Source organism: Scyliorhinus canicula, chromosome 20, assembly GCF_902713615.1.
Source record: "Scyliorhinus canicula chromosome 20, sScyCan1.1, whole genome shotgun sequence".
Lineage (NCBI taxonomy): Eukaryota > Metazoa > Chordata > Chondrichthyes > Carcharhiniformes > Scyliorhinidae > Scyliorhinus > Scyliorhinus canicula.
The window spans coordinates 35,081,663-35,106,524 of NC_052165.1; the positions used below are offsets into that span (position 1 = coordinate 35,081,663).

General features: G+C 48.0%; 1 protein-coding gene across 3 annotated transcripts in view; it reads right to left on the minus strand.

Moving 5' to 3' along the window:
* Positions 1-15,644: 15,644 nt before the first annotated feature.
* The window catches only part of LOC119955004 (nuclear transcription factor Y subunit beta-like), a 45,967-nt gene continuing 36,749 nt past the window's right edge, over positions 15,645-24,862 (minus strand). For 2 of the 3 annotated variants that reach the window (XM_038780799.1, XM_038780796.1), the window contains one exon: positions 15,645-16,191. In XM_038780799.1, coding sequence (XP_038636727.1) covers positions 16,156-16,191 — 36 coding nt within the window. In that variant the 3' untranslated portion in view covers positions 15,645-16,155. The remainder of the gene's footprint in view (positions 16,192-24,862) is intronic. The other variant, XM_038780798.1, reaches the window with a different exon arrangement.

Below are 24,862 nucleotides of genomic sequence, written 5' to 3' on the forward strand. Positions count from 1 at the left end.
CAGAGAACAGCTGCCCCTACGATGGATGTCACGCTTTTGGAAAAGATGATCCTACCACTTGCAGATTCAGAGCCAGAATCTACAGGACGGGGTGGCAGCAACTTTCCAGCACCTGCAGGTATAGCTGGAGGAGTTCACTCACCTTCAGGCGCAGGAGATGGTGGCGATAATGCGTGACACCCAGACCAACACAGAAGGGGTGGCATCCGCTGTGGAAGGCCTAGGGCAAGAGGACAGAGCCATGCGTCAGTATTTCCAAGGCTTGGGTGTGCTGTCCTTGGTTGAAGTGCAGGACAGGAGGGCCCTGCCACAGGTGGACATCTCCCAGGCATAGATGGAAATTGCTATGACATTCCAGAGCTTGGCCCATTCGCAAAGGGTCATGGCTGAGGGATTGAGAAAATTGGCCGGGTGCTGACTGACCGTAGCCAGTCACAGAGGGACATGCCCGAGGCTATGAGGGACATGGCCTACTCACTGACGGACATGTCGCAGCCACAGAGCTTCCTGGCTTAGGACATCGACATCGTGGTCCAAATAGGGATGGGCCTCCAGGACTGGCAGGGTCAGGGGACGGTGAGGACTCCGAAGGTCACCCAGGCTTCCTTTCAGTCCCAAGGAGCATTCTGGGGGCCAGCGAGCACACCAAGGAGGAGAAAGGGATGGGGCCCATGCATATGAGAGCGCTGGAACACTTTACCCCTTCCGAATTGCCCCCATCTATAAGTGGCGCATCTGCAGAGCAGCGGGCAGAACAGGATGGCACATCATCAACTGTGACTCCTGAAAGTTGCTGGGCCCACCCAGACCCTGGCCCTCCCTGGATGGCCACCAAGGGCATCACATGGCAAAGGGCAGGACAAGCTGCCTCCACTCCTGATGTGCTGCTGTCTGAGGCAATACCTAGAAGGAGCGGTAGAGCACAAAAGATAATAAAGACAACGGACACTTAAGTTGGCATGGGTGTAGTAAAGCTTAGATAGTCAGGGGGAAAAGGATACACGCATCATTAAACACTTTTCTCCACCAGTGTGATCAGCCTCTAACCTCTGATCTATGGGTGGGAAGAATGGGCTGGCTGTTGGGCAGTGGCCGGGTGGGGGGAGTGGGGGGGGAGGGGGGGTTTCTCGGGGGGGGGGCTCTCAGGGTGGCTCGGACACATGAACGTCCCACATGCATACACCCTCACTAGAGGGTGGCAGGCTATGGTCCGCTCTGCGAAACTAGCTAGTATGACAGTATCCCCAGTGAATGAGCCTAATCCGTTCACCATCTCCCAACGCTCCCTGCATCCACCCCCCCATCCCACCACCAGTCCCATCACATCACCCAGGCGGAATGTGATTTGTTATCATTATCACGGAGTTAGATATTTGGCAAAATTCTCCGCCGCCCTTAGCCGGTAGCAGGGTTCCCAATGCGATGGAAAAGGTGTCAGGGAAAAATCAGGATCGCCGACCATTTCCAGTGCTCCGGCTCCCACTTAGCGGGCTGGGCACCATATTCTCAGGCAGTGGAAAAAAAATACTGTTGAAACACTGACCTGGGCTTACACCTGCTGGCTCAAACACAGGAAGCACCATGTGGTAATTCCTGGAAAGAGAAAGCAGTGACCTGTGTTTAAACGCCTCAGATCCTTCAGCTACAAGCCATTCATTCATTTCCCTCACTGGGCTGTGATTGACAAGGATCTCTTTTCTTGGGAGGTCTGAGGGGTCCTGATTCTCCCTGTGGGGTCTACTGTGGGTGTCCTCATTGGGTGAGCCTTGTGCATTCCCGCCGGAACGGTGGCAGCAGGTTGTGTGGTGGAGACGCTTATACAGTGATGGCCAGCAGGTGTAAGCTAAGAGACTGGTGTGCAGGCAGGTCCTACAGATGGGGGTAACCGAGGGAAGCGTACGTTCTTTGGGAGCTTACCCTGGCGTGATGTGGAGCCAGGGTTTAATACAGAGGTTGTGATAGGAAGCTGGGCAGGTTTCCTGGCTGGGTCCGGGGTGGATGGGAACAATGGGGCGTGGCAGACCGGCAGGGCCAGGAGACATTGAGTGATCTTAGAGTGGATTCGCTGACAGTCTCACGCATGAGGCAGTGACTCTGAGTGTGGCAATGTGCCAGGGAGGGTTCCAGTGGCACCGGTGCATGGGTCCTTGGTTTGGGATCAGCTTTGCTTCCTCTGATGTGGAGCTGGGCATTTAAGGAGGGCAATGAAGAGTGCCAACGCCTGGTGGCCTGGTGTTTGATCATGGCCACGCCCAGCCCCTTGATTATACTGCTGAGACACAAGGGTGTCCAGATGGGTGGGCTGGACATGACCAGAACATCTCAGAGCTTTTTCAGGATAGTCCCAACAGTCAGGAGCATGTAAATTACTCCACAGTGCGGGTTGAAATGCTTTTCGAGAGCAATGGGAGGTTCAGCCAGGGCACCCCGAACCTGGGGTGGGGGTGGGGGGGAGTTCACACCTTTCACAATGAGTTGCTCCCTGCTACTTGCAGTGCTCCAGGCAAACACCACCCCACAACAAGCCAGAATAAAGAGAAGCGTTTTCTCACTCCCTTGCTCCCCGTCAAATGTCATGGCACCTGGGACCCTTTTGTAATGACTCGCACCAAATGACGCCGGGGTGACTCCCAGTTGTGAGGGGTGGAAAATCGGAATTCCAGCCCATTAATCACAATTATATGTATTTATTTTTTTTTAAAATTCAGAGTTTCCAATTATTTTTTCCAATTAAGGGCGTGGCCAATCCACCTACCCTGCACATCTTTGGGTTGTGGGGGCGAAACCCACGCAAACACGGAGAGAATGTGCAAACTCCACACGGACAGTGACCCAGGGCCGGGATTCGAACCCGGGTCCTCAGCGCCATAGGCAGCAATGATAACCACTGCGCCACCGTGCTGCCCAAATTATATGTATTTAAATCGGCTTTTTGCAGGATCCTGCTGGCACGGTGCGGGTAGCGTGCTGCGGCTGGCATGGGGGCAGCTGATAATGGCAACAGGGCTGGTGTCTAGCCCATTTTTCGGGTGACGCTGCAGTCTCCAACCGATCGGGATTCTGATCCCAGTGACGGGGAACAGAGAATCCCGGCCAGTATCTGTAATAGTGACAATTAAGCTATTGTTGTAAAAAAAACAACTGCCTCACTGATGCTCTATAAGGAAGGAAATCTGCTGTCCTTACCTGGCCTGTCTCCTTTGTTGACTGCTGACCACAGCAATGCGGTTAATTATTAACTGTTCTCTGAAATGGCAGAGCAAACTCCCACACATAATGTCATCACTGCATGGAATGCAACAGTTTGCAAAGCCAGCTCAGCACCAATTCGCGAAGTATGGGCAATAAATGCCTGATTACCAGCAAAGCCCATGTCCCAAGAATGAATCAATAAGAAGGATTACACAGAGCAAAGCTCCCCACAAAGGAGCAAGTGCAGAATGCTATCATTACTCTGAAGAATGATTCAGATCGGCATGTCATGGGGAAGGGCTGAAACTGCGTGTAAGCGACAGCAGAGGGTGCTAAAATGGAACATAAAGAACACCACAGCCAGGAACTCCCTGTTGGCCAAGAGGCTTTTGCTGTTGGCAGTTTGACAAATTCATAATTTCTGTTTATCCTGAATATCTATTGCGTTATTAAGCTTCCTACATGTTATAGCAGCAAGAAGGAAAAATTCAGCAAAATGGGGAAATACGATTACTGATTTTCGTTCTGGGAGGAGGGATATCATCATCCCTGTTCTAGGGGCAACACGGTAGCATGGTGGTTAGCATAAATGCTTCACAGTTCCAGGGTCCCAGGATCGATTCCCGGCTGGGTCACTGTCTGTGCGGAGTCTGCACTTCCTCCCCGTGTGTGCGTGGGTTTCCTCCGGGTGCTCCGGTTTCCTCCCACAGTCCAAAGATGTGTGGGTTAGGTGGATTGGCCATGCTAAATTGCCCGTAGTGTCCTAAAAAAAGTAAAGGTTGGGGGGGGGGGGGGGTGTTGGGTTACGGGTATAGGGTGGATACGTGGGTTTGAGTAGAGTTCGGCACAACATTGAGGGCCGAAGGGCCTGTTCTGTGCTGTACTGTTCTATGTTCTATGTTCTAGGATTATTCCTACCACTGGGGAACATGCAAATTTCCTGAGCCGGTGGTAGAGAGTCACCTTCTTTAACCGCTGCAGTCGCTCCTGTGCAGGGACCCTCAATGCAGTTGCACCTGTGCAGGCAACCTTAATGCAGTCGCTCCTGTGCAGGCACTCACAATGCAGTCGCCCTGTGCAGGCACCCACAATGCAGTCGCTCCTGTGCAGGCACCCACAATACAGTCGCTCCTGTGCAGGCACCCACAATACAGTCGCTCCTGTGCAGGCACCCACAATGCAGTCGCTCCTGTGCAGGCACCCACAATGCAGTCGCCACTGTGCAGGCACCCACAATGCAGTCGCTCCTGTGCAGGCACCCACAATGTAGTCGCTCCTGTGCAGGCACCCACAATGCAGTCGCTCCTGTGCAGCCACCCACAATGCAGTCGCCCCTGTGCAGGCACCCACTATGCAGTCGCTCCTGTGCAGGCACCCACAATGCAGTCGCTCCTGTGCAGGCACCCACAATGCAGTCGCCCCTGTGCAGGCACCCACTATGCAGTCGCTCCTGTGCAGGCACCCACAATGCAGTCGCTCCTGTGCAGACACCCACAATACAGTCGCTCCTGTGCAGACACCCACAATGCAGTCGCTCCTGTGCAGGCACCCACTATGCAGTCGCTCCTGTGCAGACACCCACAATACAGTCGCTCCTGTGCAGACACCCACAATGCAGTCGCTCCTGTGCAGGCACCCACAATACAGTCGCTCCTGTGCAGCCACCCACAATGCAGTCGCTCCTGTGCAGGCACCCACTATGCAGTCGCTCCTGTGCAGACACCCACAATACAATCGCTCCTGTGCAGACACCCACAATGCAGTCGCTCCTGTGCAGACACCCACAATGCAGTCGCTCCTGTGCAGGCACCCGCAATGCAGTCGCTCCTGTGCAGACACCCACAATGCAGTCGCTCCTGTGCAGGCACCCGCAATGCAGTCGCCCCTGTGCAGGCACCCACAATACAGTCGCTCCTGTGCAGGCACCCGCAATGCAGTCGCTCCTGTGCAGGCACCCACTATGCTGTCGCTCCTGTGTAGGGACACAATGCTGTTTGGAGTAAGTTTCGGGATTTTGGCCTGGCGACAGTAAAGGAACCCAAATATATATTCAAGTCAGGATGCTGGGTGACGAGGAGGGGATCTGCAGGTGTTCCCATCCATCTGCTGCCCTTGTCCTTCTATCAAGCATCGACTCAATTGTGCCAATGCAGTCCTCGGGCTCCTGAGGAACAGGGTGATCGCAGACCGAGATCTCAAATCCAGCACTAAAATCATGGTCTACAGAGCAGCTGTGATCCCCGCCCTCCTATACGTATCAGAAACATGGACATGCACACACCTCAAATCCCTGGACAGATATCACCAACGCTGCCTCTGCAAAATCCTGCAAATCCACTGGCAGGACAGGCATACCAACATGACCCTTCTCTCCCAGGCAAATATCCCCAGTATTGAGGCCCTGGTCTACCAGTTGCGATGGGCGGGCCACATTGTCCACATACCCGACACAAGACTCCCGAAACAAGTGCTCTACACCGAGCTCCGCAAAGGCAAATGATCACTGGGCGGACAGAGGAAATGCTACAAGGACACTCTGAAAGCCTCCCTAAATAAATGCAACATCCCCATCGTGGGGAATTGTTTGCCTTAGAATGTAAAAATGCCTCTGACCTGCTCTTTATATGGCTAGTCCAGTTAGGTTTCTGGTAACTCCCAGCATTTTAATGGTGGGGAATCTAACAATTGTAATGCGGTTGAATGTCAAGGGGAGAACATAGAACATAGAACATAGAACATTACAGCGCAGTACAGGCCCTTCGGCCCTCGATGTTGTACCGACCTGTGAAACCCTTCTAAAGTCCCTCTACACTATAGAAGATTCTCTCTTGTTGGAGATCGCCATTACCTGGCACTATGTGGTGTAAATATTTTTGCACTTATTAATCCAAGCCTAAATATTATAATAATTATAATAATCGCTTATTGTCACAAGTAGGCTTCAATTAAGTTACTGTGAAAAGCCCCTAGTCGCCATATTCCAGCGCCTGTTCGGGGAGGCCGGTACAGGAATTGAACCCGCGCTGCTGGCATTGTTCTGCATTACAAGCCAGCTGTTTAGCGCACTGAGCTAAACCAGCCCTAAATGTTGTCCAGTTTTCGCTGCATATGGACACGGATTGCGTCAGGAGTTGCGAATGATACTGAACACTGAAATCATCAACGACCATCCTCACTTCTGAGAGACGATAACTGATGAAGCAGCTGATGGTGACTGGGCCTCGGGTATTTTTCTGGAAAGGCAAATACCCTGCAGTGATGTCCTGGGGCTAAGATGATTGGACTCCAACAACCACAACCATCTTCCTTTGTGCTAAATATGGAAACTGGGAAAGCTTACCCATAACTTCTATTGGCTTCACTTTTGGTAGGGCTCCTTATTGCCACAGTTCCTCAATGCCAAGGAAAGTCACTTCCACCTCACCCCCTGTTGTGTTATGTACTCTGGGATAACCCAGGCTGCAACTGGATGCAGCTTTAACCAAAATATACTCCAGACCTTGAAGTTAGTTCAATCTTATTTATTGAACCGGTAGCACAGTTAGCACAGTTCTCTATGAGTTCGACACTCTGCTAACCTAAATGTGCTTTCTCTGTCTGACTGAACCAGACTAGCTCTTAGCCACGTGCTGGTGGCGTGATACTGTACGTACACCCTGACTCACTCTGTAGATGTTCATCAGTGGAAAGAGGCGGAGTGTGAGTGCCTCGTGCCTTTTATAGTGAGATACCACCCCTGAGTGTCCTGCCTGCTCATTGGTCATGTCCATTTCTCTGTGTTCATGAAAAATGAAAAAATGAAATGAAAATCGCTTATTGTCACGAGTAGACTTCAATGAAGTTACTGTGAAAAGCCCCTAGTCGCCACATTCCGGCGCCTGTCCGGGGAGGCTGGTACGGGAATTATCATTCTCTGCATGTCTGCCAATCATGACATCCCCGAGTTCACCTCTTTTGTCTGTTTGGACCAAGGTTGCAAAGACATTTGGAGCTGTGAATTCCTTGCAGGAACCAGACTGCGCATCAGTGAGCTGGTTGTTGTGGTTTAATTAAGGAGAATGACAAAAAAGAGGAGAAAAGGAGATCTTCCAGGTATTGAATGACATGAAAGGTAAACTGTCAGATTCCCACACAGTTCCATCAGTTACATAGATCCATGGAATGACTATCTAGAAGTAGTTGCTAAACTCCTTCTCCTCAGGCTCTGATAGTAGTTAGAAAGCTGCAACATCCATTTCAGGAATGCCTACAGCCAACATTGAATACAGGGATGGTCTTTAGTATCCTGGCTCTTTCCAGACTAGGACAAGTCATTCACAGTTAAGTCCTTGGGCTGGATTCTCCGTTCCTGCATCTAAGTACTGACAGCAACGGAGGATCCGTGGTCTTTCACGATGGAAAAATCGGTGCCACACCCGTACCGATTCTGCTACCGGTGACAGCCTAGCACCGGCACCACGTGAAGCACTCGTGGAACGCACGGAAAATGGCGGGTGAATTGCTGGGTCCGTGCTGGACATGTGCAGGGCTGACAAGCTGCAGCCGCGCGTACACCTACATCCCACCCACACACGCTCCGATCCCCCCGGAAAAGCCAGTTGTGCTGGATCGCGTATCCGTCCACCCCAACCCTCACCTACTGGCCAGCCCCCACTACCCCCAGCCCTGGCAGAAGCCACCCGGCCAGCGGCACGGCTCTTGGCGGAGTATGGCAATACTGGACACTATCCGCATGCCCTCTCTCTCTCTCTGCAGCCGCCACGCCAGGATCATGACCGCTGAGACCACACGTGGCCCACGCCATCGGGAACTCGGCCCATCGGAGGCGGAGCAATCCCATCGAGTGGACCCAATAATGATATTACTGATACTGTCAAACCGGTACCTGCTGCAATTTCGGCATCGGGAGCCAATCTCCGCCCAATCACTGTTCCCAATTTTGGCGTCGGGCAACAGAGAATCCCGCCCCTTGTTTCTCACAGTAACCCCTGGTCGCCCAATACTACCTATTTTAAACATTCCTTATCTCTGTAAACCTTCCAACCCTACAATCATTCCCACAACGGGATTCTACATTCATCCAACTCTGGCTCCTTGCTTCTCTGCCTCACAGTTGGTGTCTGTGCCATCAGCCATCAAGGCTCCACCCTAATGGAAATCCCTCCCTAACTTCCTGTCCCTCTCCTCAATCGGGGACACACATGAGCTCACGTACGACTAGCTGATAGCAAGGTTAAACTTTGCAGCCGAGTACAGTAGTATTGGGGTTAACTGGTGCAAACTCTCGTCCAGTGCAGACTCGATGGGCTGAATGGCCTCCTTCTGCACCATAATGCATCTGTGATTCTGTGAACTGGCAAATGTGCACTCGTCCCAGACTGTCTACAAATCAATTATTTATTTATTTTTTCCAATTAAGGAGCAATTTAGCGTGGCCAATCCACCTAGTCTGCACATCATTGGGTTGTGGGGGCGAAACACACGCAAGCATGGGGAGAATGTGCAAACTCCACACGGACAGTGACCCAGAGCTGGGATCGAACCTGGGACCTCGGCGCCGTGAGGCAGCTGGGCTAACTCACTGCGCCACAGTGCTGACCCCTAATCAATAATTAAACATTGAAAAACACGCCAAAAATACTGTTTTTAGGTTCTGGAAACACACAAAATCAAATCCATTCTTCCCGTTGACCCTGCTGCTTTCAACTGTAGCTCCCCAGTGTCTTTAATCCCCTGCAAATCTGGTAATCCTACGCAACATTCCGAAGCAAATAAGCCTCTTGTGAAATATCTATCTGATTTCCCAAAGATAATGGATATTAATAATATCCTGAGATTACAATTTATATTGTAAAACTTAAACAATTGCATTTGGCAGATAATATGGTCCCTAGACTATTGAGACAATGATGTTCCTGGAATATTTAATCACCCAGATCTCAACTTCTAGCCTTATCTTAATCAGAAATCCATTAACCCTGCCTTAAAAAAAACAATCAACATAACATTGGCAGCTTTCTTAATATATTTAATACACTAAGTGAGAAAAAAGCTTTCAATCAATAATCTATAATCATCTTGTAAGAGTGTACTTATTGCCATCAGTTCTGTAACCATACATATTAGTTAAGATGAACCATCTTCTGACTGAATATTGTTAAGAGTGATTCAAATATTTGAGTTATAAGCAGAAAAAAATGAAACTGATCACTAAAAGTTATGGTTCTCTGCTATAACCAGAGAAACTACTCTTTCTGGCTATCATTTTGGATGATTAAATAATGAATCAGAATAACTTAAGCTTTAGTTGTCTCTTTTTTATAAAGTTCGCAAGTAATAATATGCAGGTTATATTAAAGCTAACAGGAAAAAAACCTCAAATTATCATTTTGTTTCCTGACACAACTTGGAGATACAGCTTCACATTGAGACCTGGGACAGAGAGGGAGTCTGTCCTGGAGATGCAGCTCCACACTGAGACCTGGGACAGAGAGGGAGTCTGTCCTGGAGATGCAGCTCCACACTGAGACCTGGGACAGAGAGGGAGTCTGTCCTGGAGATACAGCTCCACACTGTGACCTGGGACAGAGAGGGAGTCTGTCCTGGAGATGCAGCTCCACACTCAGACCTGGGACAGAGAGGGAGTCTGTCCTGGAGATGCAGCTCCACACTGAGACCTGGGACAGAGAGGGAGTCTGTCCTGGAGATGCAGCTCCACGCTGAGACCTGGGACAGAGAGGGAGTCTGTCCTGGAGATGCAGCTCCACACTGAGACCTGGGACAGAGAGGGAGTCTGTCCTGGAGATGCAGCTCCACACTGAGACCTGGGACAGAGAGGGTTTCTGCCCGACAGGTGCAGCTCCACACTGAGACCTGGGACAGAGAATATGTCTATTCCAGAGGTGCAGCTCCACACTGAGACCTGGGACAGAGAACGTGTCCATCCCAGAGGTGCAGCTCCACACTGAGACCTGGGACAGAGAGTGTGTCTATCCCAGAGGTGCAGCTCCACACTGAGACCTGGGACAGAGAGTGTGTCTATCCCAGAGGTGCAGCTCCACACTGAGACTTGGGACAGAGAGGGTATCTGTCCTATTGATAAAAGCAAATTACTGCGGATTTGACAAAGAGTCATCGGACTCGAAACGTTAGCTCTTTTCTCTCCCTACAGATGCTGCCAGACTTGCTGAGATTTTCCAGCATTTTCCCCATCTGTCCTATTGACGCAACTCCACATTGAGACCCGACGCCAGAGTGTGTGTGTCTGCCCTCGAGACACAGCTCCATATTGAGTTATGGAAAGGAAAATTATTTTAAAAATTCATTCATGAGATGTGGGCATCGCTGGCATGGTCAGTATTTATTCCACATCCCTAAATGCCCTGAGGAAGGCAATGGTAAACCACTGAGGACATGTGGTGTAGATACACCACCGTTGCTATTAGGTGGGGGGTTTCTGGATTTTGATGAAGGAACAACAATATATTTTCAAGTCAGTGTGTAGCTTGGAGGGGACTTTGGAGGTGGTAGCATTCCCACACTCTTGCTACCTTTTTCTACTAGGGCCAGTGGATGTTGTGGGTTTGAAAGGTGCTATCACAAATGAGGCTTGGCAAGTTGCTGCAGTGCATCTTGTAGATGGTACCTGCAGCAACCATGGTGCATCATGGCGAACAGAATGAATATTTAATCTGGTGGAGGATGGGGTGCCAATCAAGCAAGCGTCTTTGTCCTGGATGGTGTCTGCACATGTATTGGATTTGATTGGTTTATTGTCACGTGTACCAAGGTACAGTGAAAAGTATTTCTGTGAGCAGTTCAAACAGATCATTTAGAACATCGAAGAAAAGAGAACACATAATAGGGAGTACGGTTATAAGAGAGGATCTGTTTTGGAGAGTTCGCAGAGAGTCGCCACACTCCGGCGCCATCTTGGAGGATATTCCTGACTTGTGCCTTTGTGGTGATTGTGCCTTTAAGGGCAACACAACAGCGTTAGGGTCACCTGGTCTGGGTGACTAATCGGGACTCAGAGTGGGGAATCACCCCAGTGGGAGAAGTTTCTCCTACCCAGGGTATTTTAGAATTAGCTTCAAACATGTTGCCATTCTACATGACTTGTTAATAAATCCCTTGCGGTTCACTACTGAAGTATCTGAATGTGCAGCCTTATAGATGACAGTCCCAGCCACTGACCAGTTCTTGTAATCACAGTCATACTCCCATATCTTCCTGTTTGTGAATGGTTGATTCCCTTACTTCCCCTTTCTTTATTTTTTTGCTATTACCATTTTGATCCATGGATGTTTAACGGACATGTGTCTTTAAGCCAAGCCTCAGAGAGAATGAGGAATTCGAAAAGCTGCAACATAGTAGATGGTGCTAGTTTCGAACAGGAGAACTCAGACTTTGTGGCACCCAAGAGATGGGCTGCGACTCAGTTCAATTGGTTGGCTGGTCTTAAATGAATTGGTCAAATGGCCGTATCCTGCCCCATAACAGGTGATTGGGTCCTACCCGAATGGGGTGATTTCCAGCGACCCAAGGAAAGCAGTGTTTGTCCTGGATGCTGAAGGTAGAAGGAGTTGAGTGCCTGCTCTCCTTCTCTTCTTTCTCCAGGTTACGGGGGGCTGAGATTGACCACGTCCTCGCCCAGGATGTCGTAACACCTGGGAGCCAACTGACTTGCCCTTGACGTAACAACCTCTCCCGACCCGAACAGCCTCGCAACCCACCTACTGAGTCACACACCTAACATCCTACCCACCACAACCACCTGTCAACCTACTCACAGAATTCCCTACAATCCCATCATCCTTTCCTGCTTACCCACTTACCACCCTAACCATCTGTCACCTCACTTACCTTCCACCCTACGACCATACTTTTTACCTAAACTACTCTACCCTTCACCCACCATATCCCATATTCCCATCCTATCCTCTTACCAGACCCATTTACCATACCCAACCCGTACACACTTACCTTCTCTCTGTACCTTTTCTAAGAAGTTTTGGAACATGTAAACTCTTTACTTACCAGAATACCACAGCTTGTGCCATAAGAAGGGAGCATGGCTTCTGCGTGCATTCTATCCACTGCTCCCTCGGAGGGTTGCTGCACTGCCCAGTAGAAGGATCCTCCTTTGGAAGATTGCACAGAAAAATTGGAGGAAGGTAATTGGTTATTTTGTCTAATCAGGGTCCGAAATATGGGTTCAGATCTTGATTGGAAGATTTGGACCCGTGTCTCTTATCCAGTTACGTTTCTGGTCAATGGTAACCATCAAGATGTTGACGGTGGAGGATTTAGCAATGGTAGAGCCATTGAACATCAATGTGAGATGGTTAAAAGCTCTTGAGATGGTTATGATCTGGCATTTGGATGACACGAACACTACCTGCCAATTTTCACTGTGCATGTGTCTATATCACCTGGACTGGAGCGGGTCAAGGTGGCAGCTCACCACCACATTCTGAAGGGCAATTAGGGAAGAGATGTTGAGTGGGCAGCACGGTAGCACAGTGGTTAGCACTGTTGCTTCACAGCACCAGGGACCTGGTTTCGATTCCCGGCTGAGAAGCGATGTCGAGTTTAAGAATCCCTTCATGGCTTAGCAGAGCAGAAAAGTAGGAACCCAACCTGGGGCAAATTACTAACACCAGCGAGTGTGGGTCTAGGCAAAGTGCAATTAACTTTCAGAAGGAGCAAACACATTAAGGTTCTTATATGTATCCAGCAATGACTTAATCGCCACACTCCGGCGCCAGTTCAGATACACAGAGAATTCAGAATGCCCAAAATACCTAACAAGCGTGTCTTTTGGGACTTGTGGGAGGAAACTGGAGTATCCGGAAGAAACCCATGCAGACACAGGGAAAACGTGCAGACTCTGCACCGACAGTGACCCAGCCAGGAATCAAACAGAGGACCCCTGGCGCTGTGAAGCCACAATGCTAACCACTGTGCTACCGTGGTAACCAGGGAGGCACAAAATTACGATAATTGGAAAAAGGTAGATGAGAATTTATTTTTTTCTGGAACAAGTAGCTATGATGTGGAATACACTGTCTGGAAGGGTAGTATAACAGATAAATAGTAACTTTCAAGAGAATACTTTAAAATACACAGGGCTATATTTAGAGAGCAGTGTGTGGGACTAATTAGGAATTCTCACAAAACATTGGCACAGGTGTGAAGGGCAGAATGGACTCCTCCAGAGCTTCACAATTTTATGATTCTATTAATTTAGTCTTGCCCTTGTCAAACACTCACATACTTACATTCCAGCAGCAGGGGTCACTGCTGGATACATACAAGAACCTTAATGTGTTTGCTCCTTCTGAAAGTTAATTGCACTTTGCCTATACCCACACTCGCTGAAGTTATTAATTCGCCCCAGGTTGGGTTCCTACTTTTCTGCTCTGCTAAGCCATGAAGGAATTCTTAAACTCGACATCGCTTCTCGGCGTTTTGGCTAAGATCAAGCGTCAGGTCAAGCCCAAGATGAGGTGCAATGCCTTTTCTTGTCAACTTGGATCTTGTATGTCTCTCTTCTGGAGACCATGAATTGGCTTCAATTTGAATTATTTTTTGGGGCAAGATGGATTAAGGTTTTGCCCTATCCACTCTGCGCATTGGCTTTGTAACTTTAAGAATGGAATAAAAAAACATTTAAAAAAAACTCCAAGTTACAAAAGATTGTTATAATTACCTTTGCCATAAAACATGTTATATTTATATTGTGCTCAATAAAACCTTATTTCAAAATTGTGGGTTAATGTTTAATGTGACATTAATTTGGCAAATCAAGTGGAAACAGTTTCTTCATTTGGTGTGGGCTTCTAACCAAAGCACTGCAAATTTATTAATTTAATACATTCAAATACATGTCCTCACACCGCAGCTCCTTGTAGAGAATTCAGCAAGAGGTCAGTAATCTCTTAGAAAGGGGCAGCACTGTGGCGCAGTGGGTTAGCCTTGCTGCCTCACGGCGCTGAGGTCCCAGGTTCAATCCCGGCTCTGGTTTACTGTCCATGTGCAATTTGCACATTCTCCCCGTGTTTGAGTGGGTTTCGCCCCCACAACCCGAAGATGTGCAGGTTAGGTGGATTGGCCATGCTAAATTGGCCCTTAATTGGAAAAGTTGAATTGGATACTCTAAAAAAAAATTTAAGTGTGGGGAGCCTGGAGAGGGAAGGGGTCATGGCTTCTGCACGGATTCTCTCCAAAGCTCCCTCTGAGGGTGAGATCTTGGAGCCTCAGCTCAGAGTTGGGGACAAGGAGAGTGGGGGTCCTGGAGGTGCAGCTCTGAGTTGGGGATGAGAGGGAGGGTAACCAGTGGGGGTCCTGGAGGTGCAGCTCTGAGTTGGGGGACAAGATGAAGGTGACCAGTTTGAGATGTTGGAGGTGCAGCTCCGAACTTAGGTCATAAGGAGTACCAATCTAGTACCTGGCCACGGGATGATTCTTTGTTTCCCAAAAAGTTCAGCAATGGGATAGCTTTTCCCTGCTATGGAAGGAGAGGGGCAGGAGAAAATCATCAATATATTGCTGGATGCCAATGTGATTTTCAGTCAGGCCTTTATGGAAAATAAAATGGGGGAGCTGTAAATCGGGCAGTCGGTCCAATATCTTCAGATTAAGTTTCCTGCCTCACCCTCAAGAGTGCCATACCTCATGTTCTTACCTGAAAGTTCTTGGATTAAGCCCAAATAATGTCTGCACTGGAGCTCATTGTAAGCTTGCATTCGCCACACTGCTCCAATCTAGAATGCCGAGTTCATAGCTTTGCATTGGCTAAATCAACCAAATTGATTCATAGGGACCTGATGAGACTTAGAAAGCAGAACCAGTCCCACCTCGTATAGTGCCAGGTTCCATTAGCTGTTTGACAGGAGCCACAGCACGCCATTGAAACATTAATTGTAGATAACCCGGTTGTGTCAAATTAGAGGAGGAAATTTGAAGACCGCCCACTACTTATTAATAACTGTTAAATCCTGTATGTATGCTGGTTACTCACTCCAATTGATAGTGTTGGGTGACAGGTTCCTGAATGAATCTGTAAATGCAGTACAGTAAATCACCATTTGATAGCCACTTTTATTTCGAGGGGTAAAAATGAGGAATAAGGCATTCTTTCAGTCCCACTTTACCCGGTGCTGAGCAGGGTGGCATAGCGCTTAGCACTGCTGCCTCATGGCACCAAGGACCCGGGTTTGACCCCGGCTCCGGGTCACTGTCTGTGTGGTTTGCACATTCTCCCTGTGTTTGCGTGGGCCTCACTCCCACAACACAGTGATGTGCAAGGTAGGTGGATTGGCCACTCTAAATTGCCCCTTCATTGGAAAAATAGAATTGGGTGCTCTAAAAACTTGTAATGAGCAAAGTAATTACATAGAGTGACGTCCAACTTGAAAATTGTGAACGGGACAGATAAGCGAGCTTTCATACTCTCAAAAAACAATTTATTATACACCTGTTTTATTAAAAGGGTACATCTAGTGAAATTACTTGTTTGAATTACAAAAGGAGCAACATGATTCAATATGAAAATAAGGTACTGCCCAGTAAGTTCTGACAGTAATAAATCAGACACACAGCGGCCAATGACATCAGCTTCCTGCATGTATCCACACAAAACCCAACAACTCTTGTACAAAACAAAAGTACTTTGTAACTGTGATACATTATAAAGGTTCAGTTTTTTAAAACTGGTAAATAAGAAATGATCCTTCAGATGGGGTCAGAAACTGGATTTCTTGGTCGCACCCCAGGAACCTGTCAAAGCATCTACAACTATTCAGAAGAATATAATACAAAAGCAGCTAAAGATCATCCTCTTCCGGTGAGTTGACCATTCAACTGCTCTTATCCTTGCTGATTCTTTTTGCCTTTCTTTCAGCCAGTCATCTTGTTATCACGGGGCTTGATATGTTTCTAAGTCTTCAGTGTTTTCCGTCAGGAGAACTGTATGGGCTGTACACCCGAAATCTGCTAGAACCAAAGAGATGCAGTCAGTTCCTATTGAGGGGCAGACACAGTTTCGAAGTGTGAGCTTATTTCTTTTATTTTTTTTGCAATGCAAACTCTCCAAGATTAATTGTAAATCTGAATTTAAACATCATCAACAAAAAGCAAAGATAGCACTGGAAAACCAAAATCAAAGTAGAAAATGTGGAAATACACAGCGGTTCAGACAACAGAAATGTGTATTTATAGAGCACTTAATGTCCCAAAGTCTGCACAGACACATTACGAACAAAATTTGACATCAAGCCACCTAAGGAGATATTAAGGTAGATGACCAAAAGCCTGGTCAAAGACGTAGGTCTTAAGGAGCATTTTGTACAAATTAGAGAGGCTGAGAGGCTTAGGGAGGGCGCTCTAGAGTTTATGACCAAGCAACTGAACATACAGCCACCAAAAGCAGAGCGAATGTGGATCAAAAAGCACAGGAGTGATGGGCGAGCATGGCGGCTTCTGGGATCCTGGGAAAGACATTTATCTGTCTTTTCTCTTTACAAGTTGATGCATCTGTTCAGTTTTCTCATTTTTAAAAACACTTTGATATTTACAGCACAAGAGAAACTGAAAGTTGTAACAATCATGATAATAAAATCTACATCATGAGAGATACATGTTTTTTCAAAATCCATTTGAATGAGTGTGTTTACATGTTCTAGATTATTTCTAAGTAGTGATCAGGGACAATAGGATACATTTAGTTTAAACTGCTAGAATTTCAAAACATATTTTGAACCACTGGTTAACTTTTCCAAAACTCTCAGTGTTCAAAAGGGGGAGTTATCCAAATGCCAGCCCAGCTTATTGGGAAAGTTTAGATACAGTGGGCATAAGACCATAAGATATAGGAACAGAATTAGGCCATTCAGCCCATCATGTGCTCCATTTGATAATGTTTTCAAAAAACAATTTCCAATTAAGGGGCAATTTAGCATGGCCAATCCACCTACCCTGCACATCTTTGGATTGTGCGGGTGAGACCCATACAGACATGGGGAGAATGTGCAAGCTCCACACGAACAGTGGCCCGGGGTTGCGATCGAACTCGGGTCCTCTGCATCGTCAGGCAGCAGTACGAACCACTATGCCACCATGCTGACCCCCGCCATTCAATCATGACTGAAACGTTCCTCATCCCCATTCTCCTGCCCCATAACCCCTGATCCCCTTATTAATCAAGAAATTCCCTTATTAATCAAGAACACTAGATTTTGTGCTTGAGGTATTGTTACCTACAGGACTACAGGCTAAGAGCTGGAAGGTGGAATTAGACAGAATAGTTATCTCTTAGAATATAAGAACTAAGAGCAGGAGTAGGCAATTTAGCCTCTCGAGCCTGCGTCACCCTTCAATATGATTATGACTAATCTCATCATGGCCTGAACCCTACCATCCTGCCACTTCTCCATAACCCTTCAACCCATTACTAGTTAAAAATTTGTTAAACTCCTCCTTAAATTTACTCATTGTACCAGGAGCCACCGCACTCTGGGGTAGTGAATTCCACAGATTCATGACACTTTGGGAGAAATAGTTTCTATCATCACTGCTTTAAATTTGCTACCCCTAAGGCAGTACAGTAGCGCAGAGGGTTAGCTCTGCTGCCTCACGGCGCCGAGGTCCCAGATTCGATCCCGGCTCTGGGTCACTGTTAGTGTGGAGTTTGCACATTCTCCCTGTGTTTGCGTGGGTGACGCCCCCACAACCCAAAAATGTGCAGGGTAGGTGGATTGCCACGCTAAATTGCCCTTTAATTGGAAAAAAATGAATTGGGTACTCTAAATTTATTTTAAAAAAGAAAAAGAATTGCAACCCCTTATCCTGAGACTATGACCTCTCGTTTTAGAATGCCCCACAAGAGGAAGCATCCGCCATGTCCACTTTATCCATATTTTTTAATCACCGTATATACCTTAATTTGATCTACACTCTCAAGAGTGTAGGCCTGAGCTGCTTAATCTCTCTTCATACGACAAACCTCTTATCTCTGGAATCAATCTAGTGAACGTTCTTGAATTGCCTCCAATGCCACATTTTTTCTCAAATAAGGGGACCAAAACTGTGCACAATACTCCAGCCGTGGTCTCACCAATGCCTTGTATAGTTACAACACTTCCTTATCTTTATACTTTATTCCTTTAGCTATAAATGCCAATGGTGGATTGGCCATGCTAAATTGCCCGTAGTGTCCTAAAAAGTAAGGTTAAGGGGGAGTTGTTGGGTTGCGGGTATAGGGTGGATAGGTGAGTTTGAGTAGGGTGATCATTGCTCGGCACAACATCGAGGGCCGAAGGGCCTGTTCTGTGCTGTACTGTTCTAAATTCCATTCACTTTCTTTATTACCTGCTGCACCTGTTTGCTAGTTCTCTGTGACTCGTGCACAAGGATACCCAGATCCCTCTGCACCGGAGCACCCCGAAGCCTCTCCCCATTTAGATAATACGTTGCCTTTCCATGTTTCTGACCAAAATGGATCACCTCACACTTATCCACGTTAAACTCCAGCGGCCACATTTTGGCCCACTCACCTAACCTATGATTTTCTATACTCTTTCAGTACCTGTATTATATCTTCTCTAGGTTATTCTTCAGTTGATAGGTTTGCATCGTTGGTTTTAGCACGCCCTCCGATATCCTCAAACTTTGCCTAGTGTTCGTCTGCTTCAAAATCAAAGACAACCTGCTTCCCTTTGTCAGGTTCCTGACTGTCCAAATTGGAGATGACCCCCCCTGAATGAGTTTCTTCTGCATTGCTGTCTCTTTCTGATTGTCCAATGAATGTTTATCCAAATGTTGAGGTTCTTCTACAGCCAAACTACAAGCAGCATTGCTGAGGGAAATATTTGGTTCATTTTTAATCAATGAACACTCTCCAACCCTTCCAGCTTTACATTCTCTCTTTTCCTTCACATGGATACTTTCAGCGACAAGTAACGCTGAGGGTTCAATCTTCGCAGAGTTGGTTAGCTATATATGCACCATTCTTTGTTTTATAGCATTTACCCCCAAATCGGAGTCTTCGTACTCACAGCTCTTATCTCCATTTAGTAATACAGACTGAAACAATTTGTGCTTTCCAGATTTCAACTGTTCTTCTTTACTTTCAGAATCAGAGAATGGCACGTTATCAGCTCCACAAACTTTCTGGTTATTGTTGACCAATGCGGTGGCAGAATCACTGCATAGTAGACCCTCCAGCTCTGTCCCCCCCCCCCCCCCCCCCCCCCCCCCCGGTTTGGATTCACCGGGAATACCTCGCTCGTGCCGAGATTGAGTTTGTAGCCTGAGAAGGCCCCAAACTCTTCCTGGAGCTTCATGATAACCTTCAAGTGTCCTGCGGGTCCGAGATGTAGAGGAGCAGGTCATCTGCATAGAGTGAGACTCTGTGCTCTCTGCCTTCTCTTGGATGCCCTTTAAGCCTCTCGCAACTCAGAGTGATCGACAGGGGTTTGATTGCCAGGGCGAACAGGAGCAGGAACAGGGGCCTTGTGCCTCTGTGCAGCTGGAAGCATTCAGACCTGGTGATGTTGGTCCAAAAGCTCACCTTGGGACGCTGTACAGGAGTTTCATCCTGTCCCTACCCCAAACCGCTCAACTACAGAGGTACTTCCATTCGACTCTGTCGAAGGCCTTTTCTGCGTCCAGGGAGACGATCACCTCTGGTGTTCTCTCCCTGAATGGGGTCAGTAACAATTTCAGAAGCCATCTGATGTTCACAGTTAGCTGTCTACCCTTAACAAAGCCCGTCTCGTCCTCTGCGACCACGTCTGGTATGAAGTTCTCCAGTCTCCTGGTCAGGGGTTTTGCGGAGTATTTTCGCATCTACGTTGAACAGCGAAATGGGTCTGTACGATCTGCATTTCATCAGGTCTTTGTCTTTCTTCGGTAGAAGTGATATAGTGGCCTGTGTTAGCATAGGAGGCAGAGTGCCCCTCGCTAGCGAGTCTGCGAACATCTCCTGTAAGTGCACGGCCAGGGTTGGTGCAAATGTTTTATAGACGGTCTGCCTGGAACCCATTGGTTCCTGCCATCTTCCCCATCTGCATGGAGCTGATGCTCTCCGTGAACTCTCCCAGTCCTATTGGTGCTTCCAACTCCATTTGTCTATAGCCCCCACGACTGGCATGTCCAGCCCATCGAGGAACCTTTTCATCCCGGAGTCCCCATCGAGGGGCTCAGAGGTGCACAGTCACCAGTAGAAGGCCTCAAATGCTTGGTTGACCTTTTTTGGTTCAGCTACCAGTCCCCCTCTGCTATCCTTTACCTGGGCTATCGTCCTCATTGCTGTCTGCTCTCTCAGCTGGTGTGCTAACAGGTGGCTAGCCTGTCCTCCGTGCTCATAAACAGTCCCACTTATATGCCGGAGTTGGTGCACTGCCTTCCTGGTTAAAGTCCATTTGTAGCTTTATCCTCTCTGCCAATCTCCATGGTTGGGGCCTCAGAGTATTTTCTATAGACATGATGGAGTCGATCAGTTGCTGCCTGTCTCTACGAACCTTGTAGGCTATATCTTCCCTAATCACCGCCTTCACCGAATGGTGAGACTTCCCCATTCTGGTTGTTAGTACTCCCCTGTGATGTTTTCTGGCAGAAGACCTAGTCGGCCAAGAGGTCCGTGTCGAACCTCCATGTGGGGCGTTGGCATGGCCCATTTCCAACCTCACATCCATGTAATGTGCTGCGTGGTCGGAGATGACTATCGCGGAGTTTTCCGCTCTGATTATTTCTGGAAGCACCAATTTCCCCTCTGTAGAAAAGTTCATATGGGTGTATACTTTGTGTACTGGTGAAAAGAACGAGAATTCTTTTTTATCAGGGTGTAGGAACTGCCATGGGTCCACTGCCCCCATTTTGCTCCATGAATGCTCCCAGTTCCCTAGCCATGCCTGCTTTATTCCCCTTTTTGGGGTTTGATCAGTCTGTCAGTGGGTCCTGGACATAGTTAAAGTTCCCTCTCCATGATCAGTGTGAGTCGACATCGGGGATTTCCGCCATCTTTAGAGAGTCAGTGTCGTCCCAGTTGGCTGCATATACTTAGAAAACCTACCGGTGCCCGGCCAGGTACTGCTGACCATGACATACCCATTCCCTTGGGTCCGTAACCGTCTTTGTCACCGTAAACACCGTCCTCTTGCTAATCAGGATAGCTACCTCCCTGGCCCTCATCCCGTAACATGAATTATACGTCTGTCCCACCCAGCCCTTCCTTACCCGCAGTTGGTCCTTCTCTCTCAGGTATGTCTCATGGAGGAAGACTATGTCAGCATTCAAACTTCTCAAATGTCCTCCCACTTCCTGCGGGATCGACCATACTTAACTGGTGGGCGCACTCCTGCACTCTGGGGTTTCCCTTTGTTAGGCGGCCGACCAAAATGGCCATGGTCACCGTTCTCACCATGAAGTCGGGCCCTGCACTCCTAATTTCCCTTTATCCAGGGAGCACCCAACATGGTCGCCAACTTTGTGTACACCACGTGGGTGCGCCCCTGCACTCCGGGAATTCCCTTTGTCCAGGGACCCTCCAAAGTGGTTGCTTGCTGCGTCATCTTGTTCCCTCAACCTGTACCTAACCAGCTGAAGCCAATCAGAAAACTATCCCTTTCTTATCCTTATATTTCTCTTTGTTCTCCTTCCCCCCTCTGTCCCCACTGCTACCCACCCCCGCCCCCCCCCCCCATGCCCCCTCCCCCCCAAATGTCCCCATCCCTGGCCCTGTGATCACCCTTCCCCGCCAATTGCTCCCTTCCCTGCCGGGAGGTACGCGCGCAACCCCCCCTGTTCTCATACATGCACTAGCTTTCCCTGCTAGTGCGGTGACCTCATCCCGGGGCTGATCTTACCCCTTTCCTGTGCCCACTAGTTGCTGTTTCCTCTGTCTCCTCTTCACCCTTTCCTATGCTCTGCTGCCCTCACCCTTTCCTGTGGTTTAACATTTCTCTTTAGAGCGAGGCAGTACTGTTCCGTGCAAACATGGTATAAGTCCATCAAAATTCTTTTCTTTGGGCAGCACGGTGGCGCAGTGGTTAGCACTGCAGCCTCACGGCACCGAGGTCCTGGGTTCGATCCTGGCTCTGGGTCACTGTCCCTGTGGAGTTTGCACATTCCCCCTGTGTTTACGTGGGCTTTGCCCTCACAACCCAAAAATGTGCAGGCTAGGTGGATTGGCCACGCTAAATTGCCCCTTAATTGGAAAAAATGAATTGGGTATTGTAAAAAAAAAATTTCTTTTCCCCCTTTTTTCCTGTTTCATCCTCAGTGCTGTCTCGCCTGCCCCTTATTTTGGAACATTATTTTGCCTGGTTGAATTCAGCCCTACACTTTGCAAGGTGTGCCCCAATGTCCTGTATACTTGAAATCTATGTACTTCCCAGTTGCTCACTTTTATCTGCCTCAGGATCTTCTCCCGGTCCTGATACCGATGTAATTTGGCAATTATTGCCCTTGGCTATTGCCCCCGCTTTGGGATTCGGTCGGAGCAATGTGTGCCCTATCAATCTCCAGAGGTTTGGGGAAGCTGTCCCTCCTGACGAGGTTGCCCAGCATCTGGGATGCATAGTCCATAGGGTCCCTGCCCTCAATCCCTTTTGGCAGGCCCACGATCCGTATATTTTGGTGCCTGGACTAGTTCTCTTGCTCCTCGACCTTCCCCTTTAGGCTCCCCTGGGTTGCCACCAATCTTTTACTTTTGGCCTCCAGAGCAACAATCCTATCGCTCTGCTCTGTTGATGCCTTTTCAAGATCCTTGACTGTCTTCCCTTGAGCCTCCAGCTTCTTCCCCATTCCGTTGATCACCGTCTGCGGGGGGGAGGGGGGGGGGGGTTGTGCGGGTCATTGGTCTCCCTCTCTCTGGGGTGGCCCGGGACCCCCCCCCCCCCCCACCTCTGGGTTCGCTGACTCATCCACCCGCTGCTCTTGGCCTTTCACTCTGCTCCTGCCATCTCTACGGCCCCTTGAGCTTCCACGTTGTTCCTATTCACGCCCTTTCTTATTCATGGGTGAAATAAGTCCAACTTTTCAGGCTAAATTCGACTAAAAGTGCCTGCTTGGTTGTATTCTCCAGGAGAGCCACCTGATGTGCAACTGCTCGGCACATCACCGCCACCAGAAGTCCTATGCTATCTAATCGATCAACTCCTTCAATCTTTTTAACTATCTCAAGTAGATCATAATTTAGTACACTCGAGGGAGTATGGGTCTGGTCTATGCAGCCTGTTTAACCCAGGAATCATTCTGGTCAATCTGTGCTGCAGCCCCTCCAAGGTCAAGTTATTCTTCCTGAGGTGCGATGTCCAAAAGTGAACACTACTCGGGTTGTCGTCTAATCAGAACTGTACACATTTGTAACATAATTTCCATCCCCTTACAGTCCACTCCTTGAGATAAAGCTAACCTTCCATTAGCTCCTTTAATTATTTGTTGAATCTGTCCACTAGCGTTCAGTCATTTCTGTACATGCACCTGCAAAATTTCTTTGCTCACTCCACAACTCCTCACTTCTCACCTTTTGGAAAAGAATCTGATCTTTCTCGGGTCCACAGGGATGTGACTCCAAAGCCTAAAACACAGAGAATGAATTTCTTTCCTTCTCATTCTTCCTCTCTGGAAATAATGGCTGCTCAAGAACTGACATCTCACCAGCACCTCACCTCACCACAGCGATTATCCTACAGACACAAACCTGGAGAGGAACTCCAGAGTCTGTTGCGAGTGAGATCAAGGATCTTCCCCTTTTTCAATCAGGAACAAGAAATTCTGGTCACTTTTAAAAATATATTTATAAAAATGCTGCTCTCCCCAGTTCAAGAATATTGAAACCAAGCAACTCACCAACACTCTGGGTGCAATGAGTGAATTCAGCACAGACCACAGCCCTGCAACCTTCACAGTTTGTGTAGCTCACTACCAAACCACAAACTACATTACCCTCACCCCATCTGATCAGCCGGAGGGTTTGACTAAATCATTGATAAACTAGTGCTTACTTGCAGCCACACCGAGTTCTCTGGAGATTTACTTTCAACTTTGTTCCTATTTATATTATTTAAATTAAATAAATTGCAGGGTGGTTTAATTGGTAGCTTTCTCACCTCAGTGTCAGAAGGTTGAAGACTCAAGTCCCACTCCAAAGACTTTAGCACATAATCTTGGCTGAAACACCCAGCCCAGAGCAGCATTGCCAGATGTAACTTCTTTCAGAAGAAATGTTGAGGTGTATCAAAGAAGAGCAGGAGATTTATTGCCAATGTCCTGGGGGCATTTTTCTCTCAACTAAGATCACTAAAATTATTGCCTGGTTATTACCACATTACTGTTTGTGGGAGCTTGCACTGCATTAATTGGCTGCTGCGTTTTCTACAACATTGACTACATTGGCTGTAAAGTACTTTGGAATGTCCTGACGGCAGAAGGGTGCTAAAGAAATCCAAGTATTTCATTCTATGGGGAAAGAGGAGTGGGACAAACTGGCAGCTCTTTCAGAGAGCTGACACAGTGATGATGGGCCGAATGGCCTGCGGTTGTAGATTATGATTTCACGCTGTGCGTTAAAGAGAATAAATCCCACCAATAAGAAAATGAGATACAATACTGTAAATTACAAACATTACATAAAAAATGTTTGAACATTGTAAAGATGAGCACT